Source organism: Quercus lobata, chromosome 7, assembly GCF_001633185.2.
Source record: "Quercus lobata isolate SW786 chromosome 7, ValleyOak3.0 Primary Assembly, whole genome shotgun sequence".
NCBI lineage: Eukaryota > Viridiplantae > Streptophyta > Magnoliopsida > Fagales > Fagaceae > Quercus > Quercus lobata.
Genome location: NC_044910.1, coordinates 27,157,638 through 27,182,860, shown reverse-complemented (window position 1 = coordinate 27,182,860; position 25,223 = coordinate 27,157,638). Strand labels below are relative to the sequence as shown.

Below are 25,223 nucleotides of genomic sequence, written 5' to 3'. Positions count from 1 at the left end.
GTTTGTCTTTAAAGTTTACATAAATTAATTTTTTGTTCCAAAATTTTAAAAAGTTCATTTTCATTCCTAAAATTTTTAAAGAACCTTTTCCCAATTGTTTAAGGATGAAAATAAGGACAAAAAAAATGAAGTATTTTTAATAGTTTAGGGATGAAAAAAATATTTGTTAAAGTTAAAAGACAAAAGCACATGTTCAATTTATAGTTTTAGGATGAAAATGAACTTTTTAAAATTTATGGTCCAAAAATGAAATTCTTGCAAAACTTTTGGGAATGAAACACTATTTTAGCTTTTTTTTTAAAAAAAAATTTATTTTATATATATATATATATTTATAAAATACGGTAAAAAAATTTAAGCTGAATTATACTATCTTTAAGCAAGAATGTTAAAAGAAGTTTACACTTTTAGGCTAAAATATTGTTTTCATCCCTAAAGTTCGCATTAATTTCATTTTTGTCCCTAAACTATAAATAATAAAATATAAAAATAAAAATCAGTTTTCATTCCCAAACTTTATAAAGAGTTGTTGTTGTTGTTGTTGTTTTTTTTTTTTTTTTTTAAGTTTAGGGTGAAATTAGGTATAAATTTTTTTTTTTTGAATTGTTTAAAAAAGAAGAATATCTTGTTTATTAGGAATATTTTTTTTAACATATATATATATATATATATATAACTTGTTATGTCATATAATGATATGAGATTAAAAATGGACATTATTTGATTTCAAGTTAATAATTTGATATGGTATAACTTTATGTAATGAAGACTTAACCGAACGAACACTCGAACGGATTAATAACTATGCAATTTTTTAAAATCACACTAGTTTGTTGAATGAACAACTTGGTTTTTTACCAGTTTGGTCATTAAGATGTCATGATTCTCTTTAGATTGTAAAAATTTGCTCGATCACAATTTGGCTAACTGCAACTTGATTCTTTTTGGTCGCCTGAATCTTCAACTTGATCACAACCTACACTCCCACAAGTTGATCAAGGTGAGTATTCAATACAATACAGAGAAGTACATCTCTCACATCTCCTTGAGCATGCCTTGTTGCCATAAATTGAAATCACCAAGCTTAGCTTCTAGTATTCTACCAGCTCAACATATGAGTTGTCCAGAACATGTCTTTGATACCAATTGTTACGAGCACAAATTTTTGTTGTTGGTTACTTTTTTGATGAAAACACGACCTTCAAGTTTGATCGAATGGGCCTTTTCAAGATAATTCAAACCTCCAAAGCCGAACTTTTTTTAACAAGAATATTTCTCAGCCTATTTTATTATTTATATCAAGCAATATACATAGATAGCTTTATAAGAAAAACATAACTTAACATTCAAATTCAAAAGGAACCCAATCTTTATCTACTGCTAGTACAAAAGATTAACAGTTTATCCCAACTTTAACCATTTATTCAACTCTTAGTGTGCATTTGAATGTGAATTAAAATTATAAATTATTTCACTATTTAACTTATTTTTGTTACTATTCATGGGTTCTCCTATACTATTTCAACTAACTTTTACTTTTATCTACAGGACTTTCAGCAATATATTTTCAGTTTCAACAAAATAAGCGATATCTAAATAGACTCTTAATAACAAAAATACAATTTTAAATGATAAAAGGACATAGATAAGAGGCATGTAACATCTTATTAATCTAAATAATTCAACTCATTGGATAAATTAGATGTAAGGGCCTTCCAACATAAAGTTTGGCAATTCGCTATTGTAAAATAGTTAGGCTAACAAAATTTGATATACTGAAAATGGACTCACAAGAGGACTCCTTCAGCATTATTAAGGGCTTTCTTTACAACCTTAAATTTTTCAGAGATGGCTTTATTGGATTTCAGAACATACTGCTTGATGAAAAACTCAATGCCATGTCTAAGACTTTCAAGCTCTGGGGTGATGGCCACACGTGTAAAAATGTTCCATATAAGCTTATCAGGATACTCAAAAAGGGCCTCGAATAGCATCCTGAAATGCATAATCCTTTTTGGGGTGAGCTGCTTCATGTTACCTAGTTCTATAGTCTTCAAAACTGCAAGGGAGAGAGTGAAAGAGGCAACCATCTCAGCTACAAATTTTGCAAGGTGCATTGACCTAATAAGCGGCATTGACTCGAGCTCTTTGAAGTGATCCCAAATACAAAACTGAGAAATTATAGCAATTCAAAGATTAAAAATTAAAAGTAATAGCATAAAAGACAAGACTCATAAGGCACTTTCGAAATAATAGAGAAACGAAATTAACACCCCCACCCAAAAAAAAAAAAAAAAGATGCCACTTTTGAAAGAGTTTATAATGAAACAAAGTTCATGGCATGTAAATGATGAGAATGCAACCTTGTACCTCAGAAAAAATTGAAGTTATAATCCTAATAGCATCCATAAAAAAAAACTTTTTCAGCTTCTTATAGGGCATAATCTGGCATTCAGAAGTAGCCAATTGAATTGCACGGTTAATGATTTTTTACTCATTGGTGAGTAATACAATATATTTGATGGTGTTTTGAATTGTTAGAAGTATGCGGTTAAATGATTAAATTTATCATATCCCAATAGCTCAAGCTTCTGGGATAATCAGTAATTTAACATGAGTAATACAAGTTAAAAAGGAAGAAATAAGGTACAATCAAATATAACAGTACATTTATTTTTCTAATGATTTTGTATTGCCATGTATTTTCTTCTCTTTCAATTCATAGAATCTAATTGAAGGTGTATTAAAATAATTTTTATAACTCCCTCAATCTGATTCAAGTGGAGATATACGCCAAGAGTATCTAGATGCGCTAAACATTTATCCAAAAAGTTTTTGAGCTAAAAGCTGCATTATATTGCAGGAAAAAAAAATTCATAATTGTGGATTATCTAACAAATCACATCAACAAAGGAAAAACTAGATTAGAATTATATTAGCTAGGAAAACAGTCAAAGGGTCAAAATCACATCAGCTCAGGTTTAATATGAAAAATAACCACATAAGCCCATGCTAGATAATGGTAAATCAAGCTGATAAATTTTATTATCTATTACCATTAGAAAGTTTTAACAGCTTATCTGACAAATGAGTATAGACTTCATCCCGAGGCCAATGCAATAGAACTATTAGTTAAAAATAATGCAGGCATTCTATGTCTTTAAACAATTCAAATCACTTGCTTCTAAGATTCTAAGAACCCAAAATAACTTGCATATGCTACAACCCCAACCCTGAAAATTCTACACTACCCCAACATCTTCTACAACTACACAGAAGCTAGTTTATTATTTGTGAGTTGTGACACACAAAGGCCATCAATCTCCAGTTCAAACAAAGTGGTGACTCTCAAACTCACACCAGCAAGGTTGATAACATAACCAGGGAAAGGCTCTTATGAAACCGCAGATGGGTGCAAGAAATTGGATTTATCATATAAAATGATTGAATTGAAAAACTATGTTAATGTGCAGAAGACACAAGAACTGTAACACAACAGCCTACAAATTAGGCAAAGGGGTCCAATAAATGGACTATGCAAATTTCACAAAGCTGATATAACTGTAACATGCTGAATGAATATCTAAGGTATATATCCTATGAATTTAAACAATAAATTATTTGTCAAAATTTAAACCACAAGTTTTTGTCATGCTTTCCCTTAAATTTTATTCTAGAGACAGCCTACAATCGAGAGAAAGGTATATACCTTTTTTTTTTTTTTGATAAGTAATAAAATTATATAAATCATAAAAAAAGAGTCACCCAAGTATACAGGAAGTATACTGGGGTAAAGGTATATACCTGTAAAGTGAACTTGTGGTTTTTGTCATGCCTACACAACTTCGAAGCCAGAACAGTGTAATACTTATTAAATGTTTTCTCCTCCTGTAAACAGCAATAAACAAGAACGCGCATGATCTCTCTGTCCTGTAAAAAAATTGAAAATTAATTATCAGAAAAGGAGAGAAGACATCAGCAAAAATAAAAGTACACACACACACACACAAAAAAAGAAAAAAAAAAGGCACCCGCCTGCTGCCAATGAACTCTAGCTCAAACGGCACCTCCTCCCCTTATAAGAGCAAGGTGGAGGGTGGGGTTGTGGATTCAAGACCCACTAGGTGCAATTTAACTTACCAATCAAAATGGATTAGAAAAAAAAAATAAAAAAAGGGGGGGGGGGGGGGGGAGAAGAAGGGTGAAGAACACCCACCAGCTTTCCTTGTAGATCCAAACTCAGAAGCTTCTCAAATGCATCAATGTAGTCCTCCCCACTCATTATTATACAAAAGATTTGCCTTCGGACCTCTGTATTCATCCGCTGTGCAGCAGCTAGCTGCAGCATTTTCTGGGCTTCAAGAACCTCCTTGTCAATTGTGCTAGCAATCTCTGCAACATTGTCCATTGTGGAAGCCATGTCCCCAGACAACCACCATTGGCCCTTCTTCTCAGGATCAAGAAGCTTGCTCCATTTGAGCCCTCTAATTAAAATGCCTTCTACTCTTAACTGAAAAAAATCAAGAAACATACAATATTACACACACATGCACAAAAAAGGATAATAAAAGTCATGTGAATAATTAAAAGTGAACTTCAATTCCGGTCTAAAAACACCATATCACAATAAAAAGGTTACCATAACTTCCCCAGACTTGAGTTTTCATGAGCTATTTCACTATTTCAGGTCATCCTGGTATGCATAATAGTCTAAATGGCTAATGAAAGATAGAAGGTTCTCTAAAGTCATACACTAGTCAAACTTACCCTTTATGTCCTTTTGCTCCATTAAGCCAAAAAGTTTGTCAACTCTGACCAAAGAATGTGAAGAAGTATGGGAGAGTCTTTACTCATATACAATAATGCATTGCATTGAGTTGGTTTTGTTAGAATAATGGTTATACATTTTTTTATAAGTAATAAAATTTATTAATAAAAACAGGTCATGCTCACAATGATGAGAACTCCACAACATAAAAGAAGTACAAAAATTATGCAAAAAAGAAGAATTGATTCTGTAAACTCTATAAGATTGTTGCTATTTGTAAGACCCCACACAATGGTTAAGCCATTCAGTGTTTAAATTCACTATTTCTTAACAGTTTAAGCTTTTGGGACGAGTGGTAATTTATATTTTATCATGCTATTAGAGTAGGCTGTCTTGAGTTGAAACCCAATCTCCACTCTACCTAAAAGATAAAAAAAATAAAATTTTAGAGTGGTAAGACCACTAGGAGTCTTGACACTTCTAGTACAAGAGTATTAATGTATATTTATGCTCAATGTATTCAAAGTAGATGGAGTCGATGAATCAAAATATTAGTGTTTTGAGCATTGAGACATGCTGGCCTATGTGTGTTTCTTTTCTTCCTTTCTCTTCTCTCTTTTCTTCTCCTCTTTCTTGTGGTCTTTTCATGGGTATTGTTCATACAACCCCTAAACACCATGAATTTTTTTTTTTTCCCCTTCATCCTTAAAACCTCAAATCAAGCCCTTTCTTTTTCCTATCAAAAGATTCAAAACCCTATAACCTCACATACTTTCTTATACCAAATAGCTATCAAATAACTCATCAAACCATCTTTTAATTCCTAACACAACCCCATAACCCTTCAGCAATTCTAAACCCTGGATCACAAATTCTCCTAAATCCTGACAAATCACAACCACATGTATACAAATCCCCAAGTATCTCACCAAGAAGAGTCAAAGGAGTCATGGACCCCATCATGAGAACCCAAAATACTATCCATTCCATTACTTCTCATGTTTCTGATAGACTATAGAAGCAAAATACCAAAAAAACAGGGATTTTATAAAATCAGAAAGTCCTAGCTAAAGCTCTCTTATTATTCAGTGAGAACCGAAATACACACAAACAAAATCTAAAAAAGAGAGAAAAAAATGGTTGATTACACACATACCAACCCACAACCTTACCCTCCATCTCTCTCTCTCTCTCTCTCTCTCTCTAATTTAACAAGTAAAAATTTATTACACTTCTAGAAAGAGCACAAGTACATAAGTTGTGTACTCAAGGGATGCTATAAAACAAAAATTGCAACAGTCAAGAAACTCAAGCATATTAGAGAGAATGAATGAACACACTTAAAGCAACCATCCAATCATACAAGGGATGTGTAAGAAAGATCATCTTCAGATCCATCGTAGCTTATTCAATTCCTTCAAATCACCAGCTATTCCGTTCTCTCCATACAATCCACTTTATGCCCAAAGGAATCACATTCGGAGCTTAGCTAATTGCCCCTTCCAACAGGCCAACAAATCAATTACCTAATTAGGCATAACCCACTGCACCTGAAATAAGCATAACACTAGAGACCATAATTCTCTGCAGTATCAAAATATAGAAGTAAATGATCAATTGTCCCTCCATCCTTTATTGCACATGCATCACCATTCCACAATTATGTTTGTTCTTTGTAAAGTCTTGTAACTTACAATGAGAAGAAGTGCTATTTGACCTAGAGATCATTGATCACCTCCACCCAAAAACAAAGGAAAAAAAGAAAAAGAAAAGGAGGAGTCATTTACTAGGAAGCACTTGCTCAAATTTGGGTGCGGGTGCGGGTGCCGGTGTGGTTGCAGTACAGCAACACGGCAATTTAAAAAAAAAATAGAATACGGGTGCGGCAGAATACGTTTATTAATTAATTATTAAATATAATTTTATATATATTGCTAAGCATATTTTTTTTTTCATATAATGGTAAACATATATCAATTTAAGCGCAATACTAGATAATGTGAATATATAACCATTACATGATGTTCAAAAATTAGAATACAAGATCGAAAGTTTGAAACTTAAAATAAATAAAAGATAAGCGTTCAAGACAATCAAACAAAAGCAACATCAGTGAGGCAAAGAAAAGGAGAGATCAAGACAGAGGTTTGAGATTTTAGGAAGAGCTGGGAGAGTGAGCCGTGGGTCAGAGAGAGAGGAGATTACGAGAGAGCTGTGAGATAGTAGGGTTTTTTCTTTTAAATTCTGCCTACAAAACCAAGTGTTCCATGTATAATTAAAGTTTTTTTTATTTAATTTAATAAGCTTCCCTGATTTCAGCCCATATCGGGCCATGTTTCGGGCTGTGTTGAAAAAAAAAAAAAAAAAAATTGTTAGGGGATGCGTGCAGCCGCGTCCAGGCTGCATGGCACATCCTCAAAGAGTCCAACGTGGGTGCGCCGACCAAAATGAATCACCCGTGCTTCCCAAGTCTTTTTTTTTTTGATACGTAAGAAGAGAATATTATTAATTAAAGATAAGGAAGAGAAACACAAAGAGTTCACGGTAGTGAAAAAAGGAAAAGAAAAAAAAAAAAAAAAGGAACAAAAAGACAGGAGCAGCCCCTAATCTATTCTAATAGATGAAAGGAAGTCCAAAAGGGCAGAACAATCCGAATAACCCCAACAACGAGACCAATCAAAGAGGGTCTGCAGGCTATACTCTAATAACTGAACCACAATTTTCCCCTCATCCTCAAAAGTCCGTTGATTTCGTTCAGTCCAAATAGTCCACATTAAACAACCTGGAACCAAATCCCAAATATCAGAGCTATGCTTCCCAAGCCAATGACACCAGCAAAATAATAAGTCCACAATTGAACCTGGCATGACCCATTCAATCCCAAACAACCGAAGCATATACATCCACAAAGAATGAGTTATCGGACAAAAAAGTAAAAGGTGATCCACAGATTCCGCGTTGCTACAGCACAAACAACAATGATTCACCAAAGGGCGACCACGAAGCATAAGATTATCCAAAGTTAGAATCTAACCATGGGCTGCTGTCCACATAAAGAAAGCCACCCTTTTAGGAACCTTAACTTTCCAAATTCCCTTCCAAGGGAAAGTGGAAGGAGTTGCATTTCGAATCTTATGATAAAAGGACCGAGTATCAAACTTCCCACTGCCATTAAGATCCCAACAAAGTCTGTCACACCCTCCACCCCTAGGAATTTGGGTTTGGATGAAATGAAGAAAGGAGTAGGAAGCCGCCAACTCCCAATCATTGAATTCCCTCTGAAATCTTAAACTCCACACTCTGTCATTATCATCCACTAAAGGGTTTAACACCTTAGAAGTACAAGCCTCCTCATTAGTTGAACACAAAAATAATTGAGGACAAAGAAATTTGAGAGAAACATCCTCAGTCCACTTATCATGCCAAAAAAGAATACGAAAACCATCCCCTACCACAAAAAAGAAATGCTTAGCGAAAGTATCCCACCCTTCACTAATACTCCGCCATAACCCACAGCCATGAGCCCTACTACAAGCTCTAGTGCACCAAGTCATTTACCAAGTACTATGACTTTGACAACAAAACAAGGTTTTAAAAACCTAATTGCCAAAAGAACTAGAAAGAACATGGCTTCAAGGTTTTAAGGCCAGATTAGGGTTCAACCGAAGTTCAAACCGTGATAACGTGACGTATATTTTAGTAATAAATTAATATGAAAATAAATAAGTTAAATGTTCAAAATTCAGCAATCTTAACTAAAATAATATTTAATAAAGAGGTTTAAATTATATCTTAATTAAAGACAAGATGATATTTTCATAATTTATTACAAAGATTAAATATATATTCTCTTATTATTAAAATATTTTAAAATATTTGCACAACATGATAATACAAAATACTAATATAATTATACAAAATAAGACTGAAAAGAATAGTAAAAGTCATGACTCATGTCTCCCCCACAACCCCCCCCCCCCCTTTTACCTCTCAGTTAACTTTCCCAAAGAAACATATCATAACAAATACCCTAATCTCTCTTTCACTGAGTCACTCTGTGTCTCTCCCCTCTCAAAAATCTCTCTTCCCCAAACAAACAAATCACTGAGATCCCAGAAAGCACAAACATGGCATTTGGATTGCCAAGCTCGTGTCCGACACAGCTGCACGCATGTCCCAGCCCTTTTTTTTTTTTCTTGAAAAAAATGAGGGACGTGGCTGGATGCGACACGGTCTCGGCCAAAAAAAAACAAATGAAAACCTGAAACACACCTCTCACGCCGATTGATCTCCTCCCTCCCTCTTCTCTCATGATCTCCTCCCTTGTCTTCTTCCTCCTCTCAGGTGATCTCCTCCCTCTTCTTCCTCCTCTCATTCGATCTCTTCTTCTCACTCAGTTCAAATCTGTTTTCCTCAAGGATTTCCCCTTTTGCCCTTTTCACTTGGTTTGTCCACGTGTGTGTTTATCTTTATTTTGCATTTATCTTCTCCACCAACCCACACGTGAATAGCTTCTTTTTAAATTTGTCTTTTATGAGTTAAAATCCCATCAAGCCAAGTAATTATATCCTTTTACAATTATTATTTTCATTACTTAGCTAGATAATAGACGTGCGCGCGCGCACACACACTTATGGGTTTAAAATAATTTTTAACAATTATTTTAAAACAAAAAATATTTTTGTTATAAAACAAATTTTGTAAGCTTTGAAATTTATATATAAATATATATATATGTATACATATACATATATAATTAATTAATTAATAAATGTATCCCCGCCATACCTATGTCCTAGTTTTTCAAAAATTGCCATGTCACCATACGGTATCCATGCAAGTGCTTCCTAGCTGAGATCAGCCCTTCTAACCAAAATTAAAAGATGAAATCTAGTACTGGTGGAGCTTCCAGCGACGAGCAAAAAATGGCTTAGGCTTCTGGCAACTACCAATGGAGATCAACTGCCATCCATTTTTAGTGAAATTACAGGGAAGAAAACTGGCAAACCTGTGCCCGGTTTAGAAAACCAAGCAGTTTGACTGCAGTTCAGACAGTTCACAGAAGGAAAAAAAAAAAAAAAAAGAGGAGATTTCTGGTTTTTTGGGTTTTAAAAAGGGGACTGGAGGCCAGTTCTCAGTTAACTTGATCCGACCAGCCAGTACAGTCAGATTTTTAAAACTAAAAAACAAACATACACGAGTCTTAAGTTTTCATGACTCCAAAATTAGTTCTGAAAGAAACCCAAATAAAATAACATTACTAGTGCAAAGAAACTTGATAGTAAGAGGCAACATTAACTACACAACCAAAAAAATTTACACTTTACTCACCTAAACTATTCCCCTTTTAAACTTACCCCCTAAACTATAAGAATGTACACTTACCCTCCTAAATTATACCCCCCTTTACACTTACCCTCCTAAACTATGAGAAAGCACACTTTACCCCTTAAACTATACTCCTTTTGCACTTACCCTAAACAATGAGAATGCACACTTACTTCCCTAAACTATAATCCATTGGATGGGGTGCAAAGTGTTACATTGTTAAAAGTTCAGGGGGTAAGTGTGCACTCTTATAGGTTAGGGCAAGTGTTATGCGGGTGATAGTTTAGGGAGTTTAAGTGTGCATTGTCGTAATTTAGGGTGGTTAAGTGTAAAAGGGGTATAGTTTAAGAGAGTAAAGTGTAATTTTCCCAATTATTAAAAAAAATATAAAAATAAAAACCATTCATACAGATATAGACACATTAACAGTGCAAAGAAACTTGAAGATAAGAGGCAAGATTAACTTTACAAAAAAGCCTCCCCAACCTTGCTCTTGTTAGTTGTAGACACTCCACAGTGACGCTAACCTAGTTACTGGTAACATCTCTTCCTATTGATATAATGAAATTCCAGCCAAATCAAACATACCAACCCCTTAAAAATCAACACCCCCCCCCCCCCAAAAAGAAAAAAATGATATATTTAATAGTTATAATGGGGAAGGGGGGATTTGAACCCGGACGTCTTTGCTCGAAACACCACGAGGTGCTAATTGAACTAAAAGGCTCTTGGCAAAATAAAATAAAACAAAGTGATAGAAAATTATAAAAAGAAAAAGACCATGTCACCATGATGAACAAAATGTTATAAGAATGAACAAATAAACTAGCAAGACCTTTTGCAGCCACTTCTTTATCCGTGTGTGATGAGCAGGATCCTCTTTAACCCTTTTCTTGTTGTTCTTGATGTCACAAATGGTTTCAAGCATAAATTCCATCTGCAAAAATTAATGAATTATATGCAAAAAGAAAAAGAAATAACAAAAAGAACCCTTTTCAAAATAAAACTTAAAGTTACATAAGGTTACCCTTTTGCTAAGTATATTTTCCTGGCCATCTCCAGAGGAGACCTTCAACTCATTGACCCTATTCTGAACATTGAGAATAAAATTTTTCATGGCAGCAGGATCATCAGCCCTTATTTTCATGCCACAGCCTATATAGTTAACCACGGTTCACATTAGATATGACTTGCCAGCACTATCATGATACTATAAAAAAGCTAGAACAGTAACATCAAGCCACTAATAAACTTAGAAAAATGAACTGGTTATGGAATATATTTAATACCGATACTAATACAGAAATGATATATATTGGTTTGATATGGAAGCTTTGGTGAAAAAGTGGATCTCCATTGATATTTAAAAGCTTAAAGTTGGAAGAATTCTGACAAGAATCTATAAAAGCCATAAAAACCACATATGCTAAAAACAAATACCAAATTTTAAAGAGGCTTACATTGTAAAGTTGTCAAGATGACAGAGACATCAATCTCTGTTAACCGCTTGCTCAACGTTAACAGAAAATCATATATCAAATCACTGGGAAGCATCATCAGAAGTATAGCTATTAGATAGAGCCATTATGTACAATGAGAGAATTAAAAGACACTAATTGAAACAGATGTCAGTGAACTGTGCAAAGAAATATACACTCATCAAGCAGCTACTGCTTTGTACAAAGATTGCTTGTATTATGGATTCACTGCATGGATACATCATGCCACATCATCTAAAAAAAATGGTTAATTAATGCAACCTAGGTATTATGGATTCACTGAGCATGACTTTTTCTTTTTCTTTTTTACATTACACACGCGCTTAGTGATTTTTGAATTCAGGGCCTCACCTTCCATCTATTCTTATGCGATAAGAAAGTTTCATATGAGGTAGAACTCCTTGGTTACATCATGCCACATCATCCTAAAGTGTAGTGCTACATTATAACAGAAAAGCAAAATAATTTCCAATTCCTTCCATTCTGTTTCAGTAAAATGAAGCAATTTCAGAATCACTGTCATGGAATACACAACCACGTCTTACCATAACCTAGTAATTTTAATGAATGTAAAGCAACTGATGTTCACATTATCATAAGAACATTGCACTTGCAAATGTTCATGGTTCATCCCTCCATTCTTGACAAAGCATGTATCTTGATATGTACTAGAAAGTTTTAATGAGCAGAAATTTGGCTGCCCAGAAAATTATTGTCTCATCCAGTAACCCACTTTAACTAGTGTATGATATATGCTTTTAGTTCTTGAAAAATTATTTTACTTCTCACTATAATATATTTCTACAAAGCGTCAAGGAAAACACAAGTTACCTACCTTGAGCAAACTCCAAAAATGTATAAATAGGAGAGCAAAAGAGTAATATTTCGCAAAGAAAGATTGTCTTCTTTGTGGTACTCATCCTGGGTACAAAAACAGATATTTCAGTACAGTTACTAAAATCTTAGCAAAGGCTTTTGCCACCTAAAGCCAAAAATTTCTCAAGTAATTAATCTTGAGAATCCAAACATAAAACCTGCTATAATAAAGATCTAATAAATTTCTGAGTATAAGGTGTACCTCAAAACATTTAGCAAGGGAAGCCATAAGCTTTGCACTAAATTCATTTCCAAATAAACATGCCATCCCAGCAACAAAAGCACCAAAAACAGCAGCATACCTACACAAAGAGCACGCAAGCAACTATTAAGACAATTATAAGAAGGAGAAACAATGGTACGGACCCAATTTTATATTTACCTATGGACTAATAGAATTTGATTAATAACCATAGTGAAAATATTTTCCATCCACATGACAATTGCAGCAAAATGGAATATGAAATTCCATCTTGTGTCATTAATTATACAAGTTTTGGATCAGAATATTCCACTGGGCCTTAAGAGAGAGACTTTTGATTTGCAAAGAGACCTTCATCCTGCAAAATTAATCGATGCATATGCAATCCAAGTCTTTCAACTAATGAAGCTCACAAGCTTCTCAAAAGAGACAATTATTAACTACAGTTTTGAAATATAATTTAGAGGCAACGGCATATAGACAATTACGAATAGAAACAGATTATCATTTTATCAACCAAAAAAAAAAACAGAAACATTTTTTTTTTATTATAAAAAGCTATTGCCAAATCAACAAAACAAAGAAAGAAATTTAAGAAAACCAAAAATAGCTGACACAGCTTAGCTAAGATATAATTGCAGGCCAAGAGCAGTTTAAACTTTTACATTCTGTTCATTTCAATTGAAAATATTCTCCTAACAATGTTTTCCACATTTTCTGGCCAATGGTGTGGTAGAAAATTTTGGTCCACAGAAAACACTTTCAAAAGCCAATGAAATAACTCCAAAGAGGCCGAAAATGATTTCCCTTTAAGCAAAGCGGAAAATATCTTGTCATTCCCTTGTGCCCTCACCCCTCTCCATTCCTTTGTGCTTCTGCCACCACCACCACAGCCCACACCACCACTACTGCCATGCCACTGCTACCATCACCTCTGGTAGCTTTTCCCAACTCTCAACATGAAAATCAAGAAGATAAATTGAAACTCTAAGCCCTCTGATGCAGTGCCATGGGGGCTCAATGTTGACTAGGTTTTCGTCATATGAGCCAATCTTGTAAGGGTAACATCAAACAGGTGAATGCAGTGAATAATGTGTTACCAATAGGTGATATCATACCAGTACCAAAGTTATCTAACAGCTAACAGGTAACATCACTATTTGAACCATTGTTGTTATGATAGCTTCAGAAGTCAAAGGGTTGCTTGCTTCGGAACATGGCTTTGGTCAAGTTGATCTTGTCTTGAAAATAAAATTGAATTTATGTAGAGGGATAATTTGTGTCTAATGAGTTGTGTTAGCATTGAAAGTTGTGTGTTTGATTATTTTTGAAGTTGAATTTGTGTTGAAAAGTGTCTACACAATAAATGGATTTTTTTTAATCAGTAAATAAGTAGTTCATTAGAAAGAAAATGGGACCAGGCCCAAGTACACAAGGAGTATACTCTTAAACACTAAACAGAAAAAGAAAAGATGAAAGAACATGCAAACCAAGATACAAACTATCCAGAAATGACAAAAGACCTGATGCAAAGGTAGAGGAGTGCAAAGCAGCATGATCCCATTCAAATAAATTGCCCACCATCTGTGACTTAAACTGAAGTACTGAGCGTTCTTCAAAATGCAAAAAATCCTCTCACTCCAAAAAGTCCACATCACACAAGACAGAATCGCACTCTGTATTTTCAACTAGTTCTTTTTAACAGGGAGACCAGCCCAACTTAGAAATAGGTTGGACACCCACCTAGGCATCACCCAATTCATGCCAAGAAGACAAAATGGTGAATCCCATAACACTCTAGCTACACTACAATGTAGAAATAGATGATCAACTGTCTACTCATCAGACTTACACATGCTACACCAGATGGGAATAACAAAACCTTGTTTCTGTAAGTTGTCAGTTGTTAATAGCCTGCCCTTCACTATTACCCACATAAAAATATATATATATATATATATATATATATATATCAGAGAAGATTTTACTCACCATACAATTCACCAAGGGAAAGACTGATCCCTCCTATCCTCAAAGTTCTATAATAAGTTCTAATTGTGAAATACTGAGCCTTACATAAAATCCAAGTCATCCAATCCTCTTGAAACCAATGTATCTTAACCAAGTACAAGTTCTTCAAAAAGGAATCCAAGGATTACAACTCCTAATCATACACTGCTCGAATGAAGGATGGATTCCAATGAAGCAATCAGGAGGGTTGTTGGTGTCATGCCTATATAGTTCTAGAAGTGAGGGTCTAGACCATGCCATTTGAATTGTTTATTAGGATCATTATCATTGCAGTTGAGCATAGCTCCCCTTTATCTAGCTTATGGTTGTGTGTGAATTCCATATTATCAACCTCTTTTTCTTGTTGTGCCTATAAATTTTCTAATTCAGTCTTCCTCCATCTTCCAACTTTTTTTTTTTGATAAGTAATCAAAGATTTATTGCATAAAAAGGACATCATGTTCACAATGGCGAACACTTTGTAACTGATACAAGCAACTCAATAAGAGATACGAACAGAAAGGAGAAAATCAGAAATGGAAATACATTATGTAAAACCCCAAATTCTAGCCTACTGAAATAAAGTCCCAACTAGTATAAGCTTCAAAAGTTTTGCAGTTCTCACAATATCTTCAAAAGTTCGATTATTCCATTCCCGCCAAATTAAACACATAAGACAAGCTAGAACCATATTCCAAATATTAGAAGAATGCTTCCCCAACCAATTCCAACAACCAAAAAGAAGGGAGGCTATTCTCTTTGGCATCACCCACTAGATCCCAAAAATCAAAAGAACTTCACTCCACAAAACATAAGCAAACTTACAATGGAGTAGAAGGTGATTTGCAGTTTCCTCATCACAGTGGTACATGCAACACTAATTAACTAGAGGCAGACGTCTTTGAACAAGATTATCAATGGTAAGAATACTACTCCTAGCTGTTGTCCATAAAAAGAAAGAAACCCTTTTAGGTACCTTTATACTCCAAATGCTCTTCCAAGGGAAAGAGATAGAAGAAGAACCATCCAGAACAGTCAAAAAGTTATGATAAGAATGAACATCAAAAACACCAGAACGATTCAACTTCCAAGTCAATGTATCATTTCCCTCGCCCCTTGGCATATTGGAGTAAAGATGCTCAAACAAAGAACATACTCCCTCTATCTCCTTGTCAAGAAAAGCTCGACGGAATTGTAAATTCCAACGCCTATTACCCCCTTCTAAAGTAGAAACAACCAAATCAAAAATCCAAGCTTCTTTAGACACAAAGTAAGCAAAAAGATTCGGATAGATATCCTTTAGAGGTACAGGCCCACTCCAAGGGTTGTATCAAAAACGAATACGATGGGCTTCCCCCACAATGTACTCCACCTATCTAAAGAAACTCTCATCTCCTACTCTAATATTCTTCCAAATTCCACAATCATGAGTCCCTCGAACATCCCTAGTACACCAGCCCCCAATACCCACTCCGTATTTGGTTGCTATAACCTGATGCCATAACCTGTGAACTTCCTTCCCAAAGTGCCATAACCACTTACCAAGCTCCATCTTCCACCTACACAACCTTCTTTCTCTCTCTCTCTCTAATTATTTGTTTATTACAATTTTGAGGGCTTGAAGACCTACTAAACCAGAGTAGTAAAATTTCAATTAAAGGTCAGGTGGAAAGAAAATTAACAAGGAGCACATTTGCATGCAAAGCAAAGCACTGTTGAATAGATTCATTCCCAACACAGATGAACAATTTTTAAGTAACAAAATAAAACAAATTAATTAATAAAATTTTGATTTTGAGTAAGTAAATAAAAAGAATCAAAAGAGAATAAATAAACCCTTAACTGTTCATTGCCACGAGGACCTCCAGAACAAGATGCCAAAACCTCCTCACTGAAAATTTGAGAAGCAGCACCACGAGTAATAGACTGCAGATGGTTGAAACAAGGTGAACACTATGATAAAAATTGACAAGATAATAATTCAATAGTAAGTTTCAAGGTGCTGAAATATTAAATAAGTGACGGTAAAGCAACTGCAGACTGTAACTTCCAATGACAGTTCTCAAGGATCAATTTTTTTTTATAAGTCAAGGGTAAAAAAATTGGACAAAATGATGTCAGAAATGTTTAAAATGTAAACCCTTTTGACCTAGATATCAGTATTCCAATTTTTGTTGGTTAAATTAGAACCCAGAGCTAACCCCACCTTGACTGTTTACCACCTATTCATAACAAATTAGTCTATTGTCATAAGAGTTGCAGTTCATATGATTTTCCTTTTGTTATTCCCATTTGCCATGGTCAGGGAATATACAGAACACATCATGGGGGAAAATTTAGACAGAATATATAAAATCAATAAGGTATATGAAGAATGGCATACATGAAGAATATTGGATATTTCCTTCGTTATTGATTCCACATTCGATTCAGATAACCTGTTCAGAAGACCTGGAACAAAGGTAAAGATCAGAAATTTAGAGAGAAAATAGAAACTGAGCTTAATAAACTTAGGAAGCATAGATTTCATACCACGTACACGTCTACGTGTTTGGATATGCTCTTCTGACTCATTTCCTGCACAGGCTCTCAAATGAGGAGCAATATATTTTCCATTGCCCTTCCCTGCAGGTGCATTAGCAGGAACTTCTTTGGCAGCACAAGACTGGACCGGCTTGGATGTAACAACAGCTGTCTCAACCACCATGTCAGCTTCTTGTTCTTGCTCCGACAACTTTCTTTTCTTATGCTTCTTCCTTGAAGAAGCCTCATCCTCATCAGGAACTTCTTCCAAAATGTGTACGTCACATGTTTCCACTGGTTCAGAAGAAGTTTGAATACTAGAGTGATCTGCTTGATTCAATGAAATGCTCTTATTCTTCTTCTTCTTCTGTTTCTTAGTTTCAGATCTCTTTCCGAAAAACTGTTGGAGTTCTTCTTCTTCCCCAGAAGAATCAAACAAGAAATTGATACCATCATCCTCTCCCCTTAATTTTCCACCATCCTTGACCTTGAGTTTCTTGGCAAGTTTCCTTTCCATTTCCAAGTCCTCTTCTGCTAATAAATGAGTAGAATTGTGCATGCCCATTTCAAGATACTCCTCAAACTTAGTCTTTTTTTTCAATATTCCTTTAGAACCCTTTTTTCTTTTCAGTAGCGGCTTATCCTCCTCAACTTCAACTTCCTTTGGCAGGATGTTAGAATTAGATTTCTCCTTCCCCAAACTCTGACTCCCACTCTCAGACTCAGAGTTTCCATTTGGTGCCAAAAATTCTTTCTTTTTTACATTCTTCTTAATCTTACCAGAAGATTTATTCACATTTTTGGACATTTTCTTAAGCTTTAGAGCTTTCTATAAGAACAAAAAATAAAAACAAAAAAAAATAAATAAATAAATAAATTTAATCTGAGTCCATAACTATAAAAACAAAACAATATATATAAAGATATAGTTTGACCTGATGTTGGAGGCGAGCTTCATGTATCTGAGCTTTCTTTTCCAACCGAGCTTCTTTGCGGATTTGTCGCCGTGATCTCTCTTCTGATTTGGTCACTGCAAAATAATTATTATTTATTTAATTTCCAAGTTCGAACGCATAAAGGATATTGGTCACTCCCTCCTAACACATAAAGAAAAAGCTTTCCAAAATTCAACAAACACAAGAAGAATCAAATACCATAGTAAACATGTCGGTACGTTACACACAAAAATACATTGATTTGAGAGTGTGATTGATTGAAATAATAAAAGATTGTCTCTAAAAAAGAAGAAGTTAAGATTACTAATGAAAAGAAAACAGAGAAAGGGCAAATCAATCATATCATAGTTACATACTGGATTGCAATGGGAGAGTCGAGTCGCGGCGGATCAGATTACAGAAAAGCCATCCAGGCTATTGTGGCGGAAGCATAAGAATACTGGAAAGGGTTGGCTTCAGGTTCTACTAATGAAGACCCAGCGCTGGACTGGACAACCCCAACGTAAGGTAAACTTTAATGAAAATCTGTTTGGAAACTTGAGTGCAGGAATAAGAGACTTACAGGGACTGCAATGCCAAGCTTGGGGCACACGGGTAGGGAGGCAATTGAGGTAGAAGCTCGTTCTGACAAAAAGGAGAGTAGAGACGGTGAATGAAACTCCAAGAAACGCGAGAGAGAGAGGTGGCCGGGTAACGAATTAATAAACCTAGAGGTTTAGGAGGGTTTAAAATTAGTATTTTATTTTTTATTTTTAAATCTGATAGTAAAACGACGTCGTTTTATAACTGATATTAAAATTAAATATCAACTACTAAAACGACGTCGTTTTAGTGCTTGATTATATATATATATATATATATATATATATATATATACATATTTTACAAATCTAACATTTATCTTTAGCCCACCCACAGCGCCATTTTCTTCTTCTTCTATTGCTGCTTTCGTGCCTTGTCTGTCTAAGTTTTCTTCTCTCTCTGCTGAAACATAAAAGTATATACACTGATATATGATACAGTATATGTTAAATTATATTGTGTGTGTATATATATATATATACAGTGCAAAATAGCCACCGCTCGCCGCACCGGCAGTCTTCGGTTTGCCCAGATCGCCGCCGACCACCGCGCCGGATACCTACGGTGGGTCTTTGCTCTACCTCTATTATTCTCGTTGCAAGGCTCCAGTTTTCTAAGGTCCGTATGTCTACTTCCAAGCCCTTTACATTTATTTTTGAATCGGCCCTTGCTTCGCTTCTGCTTCTGCATTTCATTTTGCCTCGTTTTCTTTCTTTATATTCTTCTTCTTCTTTTTTTCTTTTTTTTTTTTTTTTTTTTTTCTGGCTTTGGCCTTTGGGTTGGAGAAGCTGCGATTCTCGGGTTTTTTTTTTTTTTTTTTGTGTGTTGGGGCTTGGAATGGTTAATTTGGATATATCCAGACTCAAAGAAACTGGTTCCTATCTATCATATGAGCTTCTTTGTTCCAGACCCACTTCATCATTGTGTTTCATAGCTTCTTCCACTTCTGATATAGTGTTGTTTTTAGTTAATTCAGTTGTATTGTGCTGTTGTGTGCCTTCAATTTTGACTATTTAAGCCAATCGTTTTTTTTTTCCTTTGCTGTGTGGATATTTCAATTGTTACAACATGTGGGAGAGGGGATATTTGAATCCTTAATAAAGGAGACAAGGCAATGTCACTAAGTTACAAGGCTCTCTTGGCTATTCAAGCTAATGATTTCTTTTTTGATAATCATTTGTTACAACTTACAACGAGTGGGGAGGGGAAAATTGAACCCGGGTTCTCCTTATAAAGGAGATTAAGCAATGCCTCTGAGCTACAAAAGGCTCTTGGCTATTAAAGCTAATGATTTTGAGGAGATGAAGTTAGTGATCCCTACATCTTTGTATAATGAAAATGAAAAATGAAAAAAGCGGAAATATAAAGTAGTTGCCAAGGAAAATTTGTAGTTTTGGACATTTTAAATTTTTTTGGAAGATATTGCCATTATGCAAATAATCTTGGTGGTACTAATAACCTACCCTAAACTGATTACTTGGGGACAATGATCCTTTTTTTTATTTACTTTGAAAAAAAAAGGGCATTTTGGTCCAAAGGGGAATCATTCACAGAATTCTACACAACTACAGAAACACAATCACAGCTCTTTCCAACCTCTCTCCATCGTCTCCTCTCCTCTCACAACAATTGATCAATAGCCTTTTCTTCACTTCTTTCCCTCACAAAGCAATACTCATCTCTGTCGCTTTACTCGCCCGACTTCCATCGATTCATCCATCGCTCTCTGCTAAATCACAAACTCATGTCTCTACTCTCTCTCTCCAATGGGCAGAATTATTTTGTGCTGTCAAGTGTTTCTATATGTTTCTTTATTCTATGTGTCACTTATTCTCTCTCATAATTTCTAAATTTACACCCTCCTTTTCTGACTTCATTCCATCTCTCTTCCACACCAAACTCCATCCAAATGGAGCTCTTCTTAATCACCAAGTTCGTGCTCAACGTCACTGGTAATTACTACACTACACTGTCTCGTGTTTGAATTCTTCACAGTTTTTAGGTCTTATTTGGATACTACAATAGTGTAATTTTGTCCATACGATTTTTTTTTTCTTTTGAACAAATTACCCATCTACTAAAGAGAGAAATAAATCGTTGATGTATGAGCCTCATATTCCATTTGCACATGGCAGGAATATTTAGTAATATGCCGGAAATGTGGGGATTATTGCTTAGTGGGGAAATGGTGATACACTCATATTGGCTTATTGCTTCGTTGTGATGTTGCTTTGCGTTGTGGTGTGGTGTTTTTTTTTCTTCTAAGCTTGGAGTTCAGCCTATTATTTGGGTGGAGGGAATTGGTTTGGAAGCACTCTTCAGTAGTTTGGAATTTAGTGCCATCATGTTTGATGTGGTTCGTGTGGAAGGAGTGCAGTTCTTGCACATAGGGATATATTGAGAGATCCCTTGATCAATTCAAATCCCTATTGCTGTGTACCTTGTTTGAGTTTGGGGTTTTACTAATTCTACGTTTGTTTTTGAGTTTTACACTTCTGTTAGCTTTGCTTTGTAATCTTTTGAATTCTGTGGTCACCATCGTGAACGTGAATGCATTTTCTTTTCAATAAAACTATAATATATATATATATATATATAGGAGGGTGCAAAGGATATGTCAGATGTGTTTTTTTTTTTTTCTTTGGTCAGAGTCTGTCATGTTTGGTAGAGCATGCAGTTGTGCATTACCAAACTTGCTCCTTTTTTCCTTCTCTCTCTATCAACTGAGCACGTTAATTTTTCTAATCCATCATATTTGAGTGCCAGGAATATCACATGAATATGTACTTCTGTGAACTATTGCAATGTATTACAACAGCTTTCTCAATCCATTAAGCCTTATGTAAGGTTTCCCACCCCCCCCAAAAGGAAAAGGGTTTGTTTGGTAGGTATTCAAATGATTATCTTACTAGAATTGATGATACCTAAATAAAATAAATGGGTTAGAAGTTTAGTGTTGTAGAATTGATGTCTAATTCTTGTTTGCTTTGGATATTTCCAGTATTATGTCTATATCTAACTCTTGGCTTGCTTTGAATGTCAAGGGTATTGAGATCAATGAAGCATTGCCACCGAGTATAGAAGTGTCTGCAGAGTTGCACTCACTGTGTTTACTCTCTAGAAAGAGAGAATGACCCTTTGGTTAAGACAAAAGAGATCCAACCATACCCAGTTGCCTCGGAAGCTTGCCTCTTTGCTCACTGTTGCTTTTAAATCATCCAAACAATCAAATCTATCTTCAGAAACCAATAGTGAAATCAACAAGATTATCAGAATTATTAATGATCATCCATTTCCTGATCAACCACTTCAACCTACCCTTCTTCAGTACACACCTCCACCTATACTTTCCAACAACTTTGTGGAGAATGTTCTTGGACGCCTCTTTGCAGCCCACTCCAATGGTCTCAAAGCACTTGAATTCTTCAAATTTTACCTCCATCATTCACAGTTCTGTCCAAGTCCAGATGCTTTTGAAAAGACACTACACATCCTTACGCGGATGCGGTATTTTGATAAAGCTTGGGAACTGATGGAAGAAATCCATCAAAAACATCCTTCCTTGCTCACCCTTAAGTCTATGAGTATAATGTTGTCAAAAATTGCAAAGTTCCAATCTTTTGAAGATACCCTGGAGGCATTTCAAAAAATGGAGAATGATATATTTGCTGGGAGGAAGTTTGGTACCGATGAGTTCAATGTATTACTTCAAGCATACTGCACACAGAGGCAGATGAAGGAGGCACGCTCAGTGTTCCTAAAGATGCATTCTCGATTTCCACCTAACACCAAGACCATGAATATCTTGCTCTTGGGGTTCAAGGAGTCAGGCAATGTTACTGCAGTAGAACTGTTTTATCATGAAATGGTTCGAAGAGGTTTTAAGCCAAATAGAATAACTTATAATATCAGAATTGATGCTTATTGTAAGAAAGGTTGCTTTGGTGATGGTCTAAGACTTCTTGAAGAAATGGAACAGGTGAATTGCTTGCCAACGTTGGAAACAATTACTACTCTGATTCATGGAGCGGGAATTGTCCGAAATACAACCAAGGCACGGCAATTGTTTGATGAAATTCCTTTGAGAAACCTACACCCTGATACTGGGGTTTATAATGCTTTGTTGAGCTCACTTGTTAGATCAAAAGATCTGAATTCTGCAGTTGCTCTGTTGGATGAAATGGAGGAGAAACGTATAAAGTATGACAGTATGACCTATCATATCATGTTCTTAGGATCAATGAGGTCAAATGACATTGAGGGTGTTTGTGAGCTATACCACAAGATGGTTGAGAGAAATTTTGTGCCCCAAACACGAACAGTAGTGATGTTAATGAAAATTTTCTGTGAAAATAGTCGGGTTGATTTGGGTTTGAATTTATGGAATTACCTTGTGGAAAAAGGATATTGTCCTCATGGGCATGCATTGGATCTGCTGGTGACAGGATTGTGCTCTCGGGGGAGGGTGCAAGAAGCATTTGACTGCTCCAAACAAGTATTGGAGAGGGGGAGGCATATAAGTGAAGCAGTATTTCGGATGTTGGAAAGATTTTTGTTGCAGACAGGTGAGGTAAACAAGTTGAGTAAACTTCAGAGGATGATGGAAAAACTACATGATATTTTGCCCCCATCAATAGGGCATGCTGTAGGTATCACTGCTTCCACAGATATACATTAATAAATATGGTTATGCCCTATTATACTTATCATGATTCATCAAAATTTGTTTTAATTCATGGATGAATAACTTTTTTCTTGCTTTCTTCTCAATAATGTGTTTTTAGATACTGTAAAGTATTTACATATATGCCTAATATATTCTTAGTTAGAATTATCTTGCCACCTCCTTGAAGAAATCATTAGATCAAATTATGTTGTTCCCTGCCTTAGGAGTGCTCAGGCAGTCGATAGATCAAATTTATGGAGTCTGTACATCTTATGCAAGAGATTAAAGCTCTTGAAAGTCATATCAGAGGAGTTTAATCAGTCAAACTTTGGAGGGAATTCATAGAAATTTAGGTGCTGGAGAGGCTTTTTTGAATTGTAAAGCTGGGATCAATTGGCTAAGGTTAGGGGACCATAAGCTTTTTTTCATAGGATGGTGAAAGTCACTAGGAATTCAATCAAATGCCTCTTTGACGACCAAGGGAATCAAATTGAGGATATGCAAGAAATCTGCAATCTAGATATCTGTATCTTTTAGAAAGTGCTTGGTACTGCCTTACTAGTTTTGTTAACTCTATTGCCGTTGCTCAGAGTATGCAGTATGAGATTCCAATATGGAACAAAGAATCACTGATGCAGAGATTAAGCATGCTGTGTTCTCATTAAATGGAGACAAATCTCTTGTACCCAATTGATATGCAGCTCATTTTTTCAAATAGGCTTGGCATATTGTACAGAGAGATGTGCTTGCTGCCATTCATTAGTTTTTTCTCTTCATCTAAGCTTCTTGGGGAGGTAAAAGCTACTTTAATTACTTTTGAGTTCTTGAGATCCCTGAGCCCTCTAATATGACAGAATGTAGACCAATTTCTTGTTGGAATACAATATACATATGCATTACAAATATATTAGTCAATAAATTGAAGAGTTGTCTTGATAAATTGATATTTTTCACACAAACTGCCTTGATACCTGGGAGGAGAATTGCTGAGAATGTCCTAGCTCAGGAATTAGTGAGGAATTATAATAAAGAACCTTGGTCAATGTGCTATTAAAGTAGGGAAGGCCTATGACGTAGTAAATTGGAAGTTTCTTCCCAAAACTCTGACTAAAGTTGGCATCCCACAAAATTTTTTGAATGGATTGAGGCTTGCATTACCTCTCCCCATTTTCCAATTGTCATTAATTTCTCTCTGGTGGGCTATATAAAGGGAGAAGAGGCTTGAGGCAAGGTGATCCATTGTCACCATATCTTTTTCTATCATAGCTATGCAAGTATTTTAAAACTGATGAGCAAGGTGGCTGAAACAAAGGTTCCATCCTAGATGTGAGAAAGTAGCCCTATCTCGCTTGTGTTCTGCAAAAGATTTGATGCTTTTTGCAGTTGCTAAAGAAGGAACTGTTCAAGCTATTTAGCAAAGTAGAATTCAATTTTCATGTCATTGAAGACCAAATCAAGACATTGATTGTCAAAGAAAATCATAGGAATACGTCAAGGTATAGATTGCTAGAAAAAAAATTGTGGGTTTGGCTTTGAAGCAATTAATATGGAATTCAAATTCAAATTCTGACTTCTTGTGTAATCTGCATTATAAATATAGTTTCTATTGTAATGTATTATCAAGAAAAGTGAACAAGAAAATGTAGCCATTTTTGGCTCTGGTTCCACGGATTTGGACCACAAGGCCGAACCACGTAAACTATCTTGTTTTCTCTTTCTCTTTTCTCTATCACTTTATCAGAAATTTCTACATATTATCAGAGTGGGTCGATCTTACTTGAATCTCGTCAATTACATTGTCAATCTTCCTTTA

The 25,223-nt window shown here is 35.2% G+C and overlaps 2 protein-coding genes across 5 annotated transcripts; one reads left to right on the top strand and one right to left on the bottom strand.

The window, feature by feature from the left end:
* Positions 1–1,642: 1,642 nt before the first annotated feature.
* Positions 1,643–18,864, bottom strand: LOC115953847 (nucleolar MIF4G domain-containing protein 1). Of its 3 annotated transcripts, none has more exons than XM_031071663.1 (14): positions 18,725–18,863; positions 18,519–18,649; positions 18,142–18,236; positions 17,216–18,035; positions 17,067–17,134; positions 16,527–16,609; positions 12,674–12,773; positions 12,431–12,516; positions 11,557–11,639; positions 11,124–11,251; positions 10,932–11,033; positions 4,217–4,510; positions 3,805–3,930; positions 1,643–2,171 (listed from the first exon to the last, which is right to left on the bottom strand). In XM_031071663.1, coding segments are annotated over exons 2-14 (2,370 nt in total). In that variant the 5' UTR covers positions 18,520–18,649; positions 18,725–18,863; the 3' UTR covers positions 1,643–1,787. The 3 variants fall into 3 exon arrangements, with proteins under 3 accessions (XP_030927523.1, XP_030927524.1, XP_030927525.1); XM_031071664.1 differs by having other exon boundaries at positions 18,519–18,644; XM_031071665.1 differs by having other exon boundaries at positions 1,978–2,059; positions 18,725–18,864.
* A 205-nt stretch (positions 18,865–19,069) lies between these two features.
* On the top strand, positions 19,070–23,480 carry LOC115953848 (pentatricopeptide repeat-containing protein At3g61360). 2 transcript variants are annotated; one of them, XM_031071666.1, is made up of 2 exons: positions 19,070–19,362; positions 21,789–23,480. In XM_031071666.1, the coding sequence occupies exon 2, from the start codon at positions 21,875–21,877 to the stop codon at positions 23,420–23,422; it is 1,548 nt and encodes a 515-aa protein (XP_030927526.1). In that variant the 5' UTR covers positions 19,070–19,362; positions 21,789–21,874; the 3' UTR covers positions 23,423–23,480. The 2 variants fall into 2 exon arrangements, with proteins under 2 accessions (XP_030927526.1, XP_030927527.1); XM_031071667.1 differs by lacking the exon at positions 19,070–19,362 and adding an exon at positions 19,580–20,696.
* The last annotated feature ends 1,743 nt before the right edge of the window (positions 23,481–25,223 follow it).

Excerpts from the sequence above, each read along its gene's own strand:
- LOC115953847 (XM_031071663.1), bottom strand. Across the intron at positions 12,517-12,673 it reads CCCTTGCTAAATGTTTTGAG|GATGAGTACCACAAAGAAGA; the intron begins GTACACCTTATA and ends TTTTGTACCCAG. Across the intron at positions 4,511-10,931 it reads TAAAGAAGTGGCTGCAAAAG|TTAAGAGTAGAAGGCATTTT; the intron begins GTCTTGCTAGTT and ends GATTTTTTTCAG.
- LOC115953848 (XM_031071666.1), top strand. The coding sequence starts at position 21,875 with ATGACCCTTTGGTTAAGACAAAAGAGATCCAACCATACCCAGTTGCCT.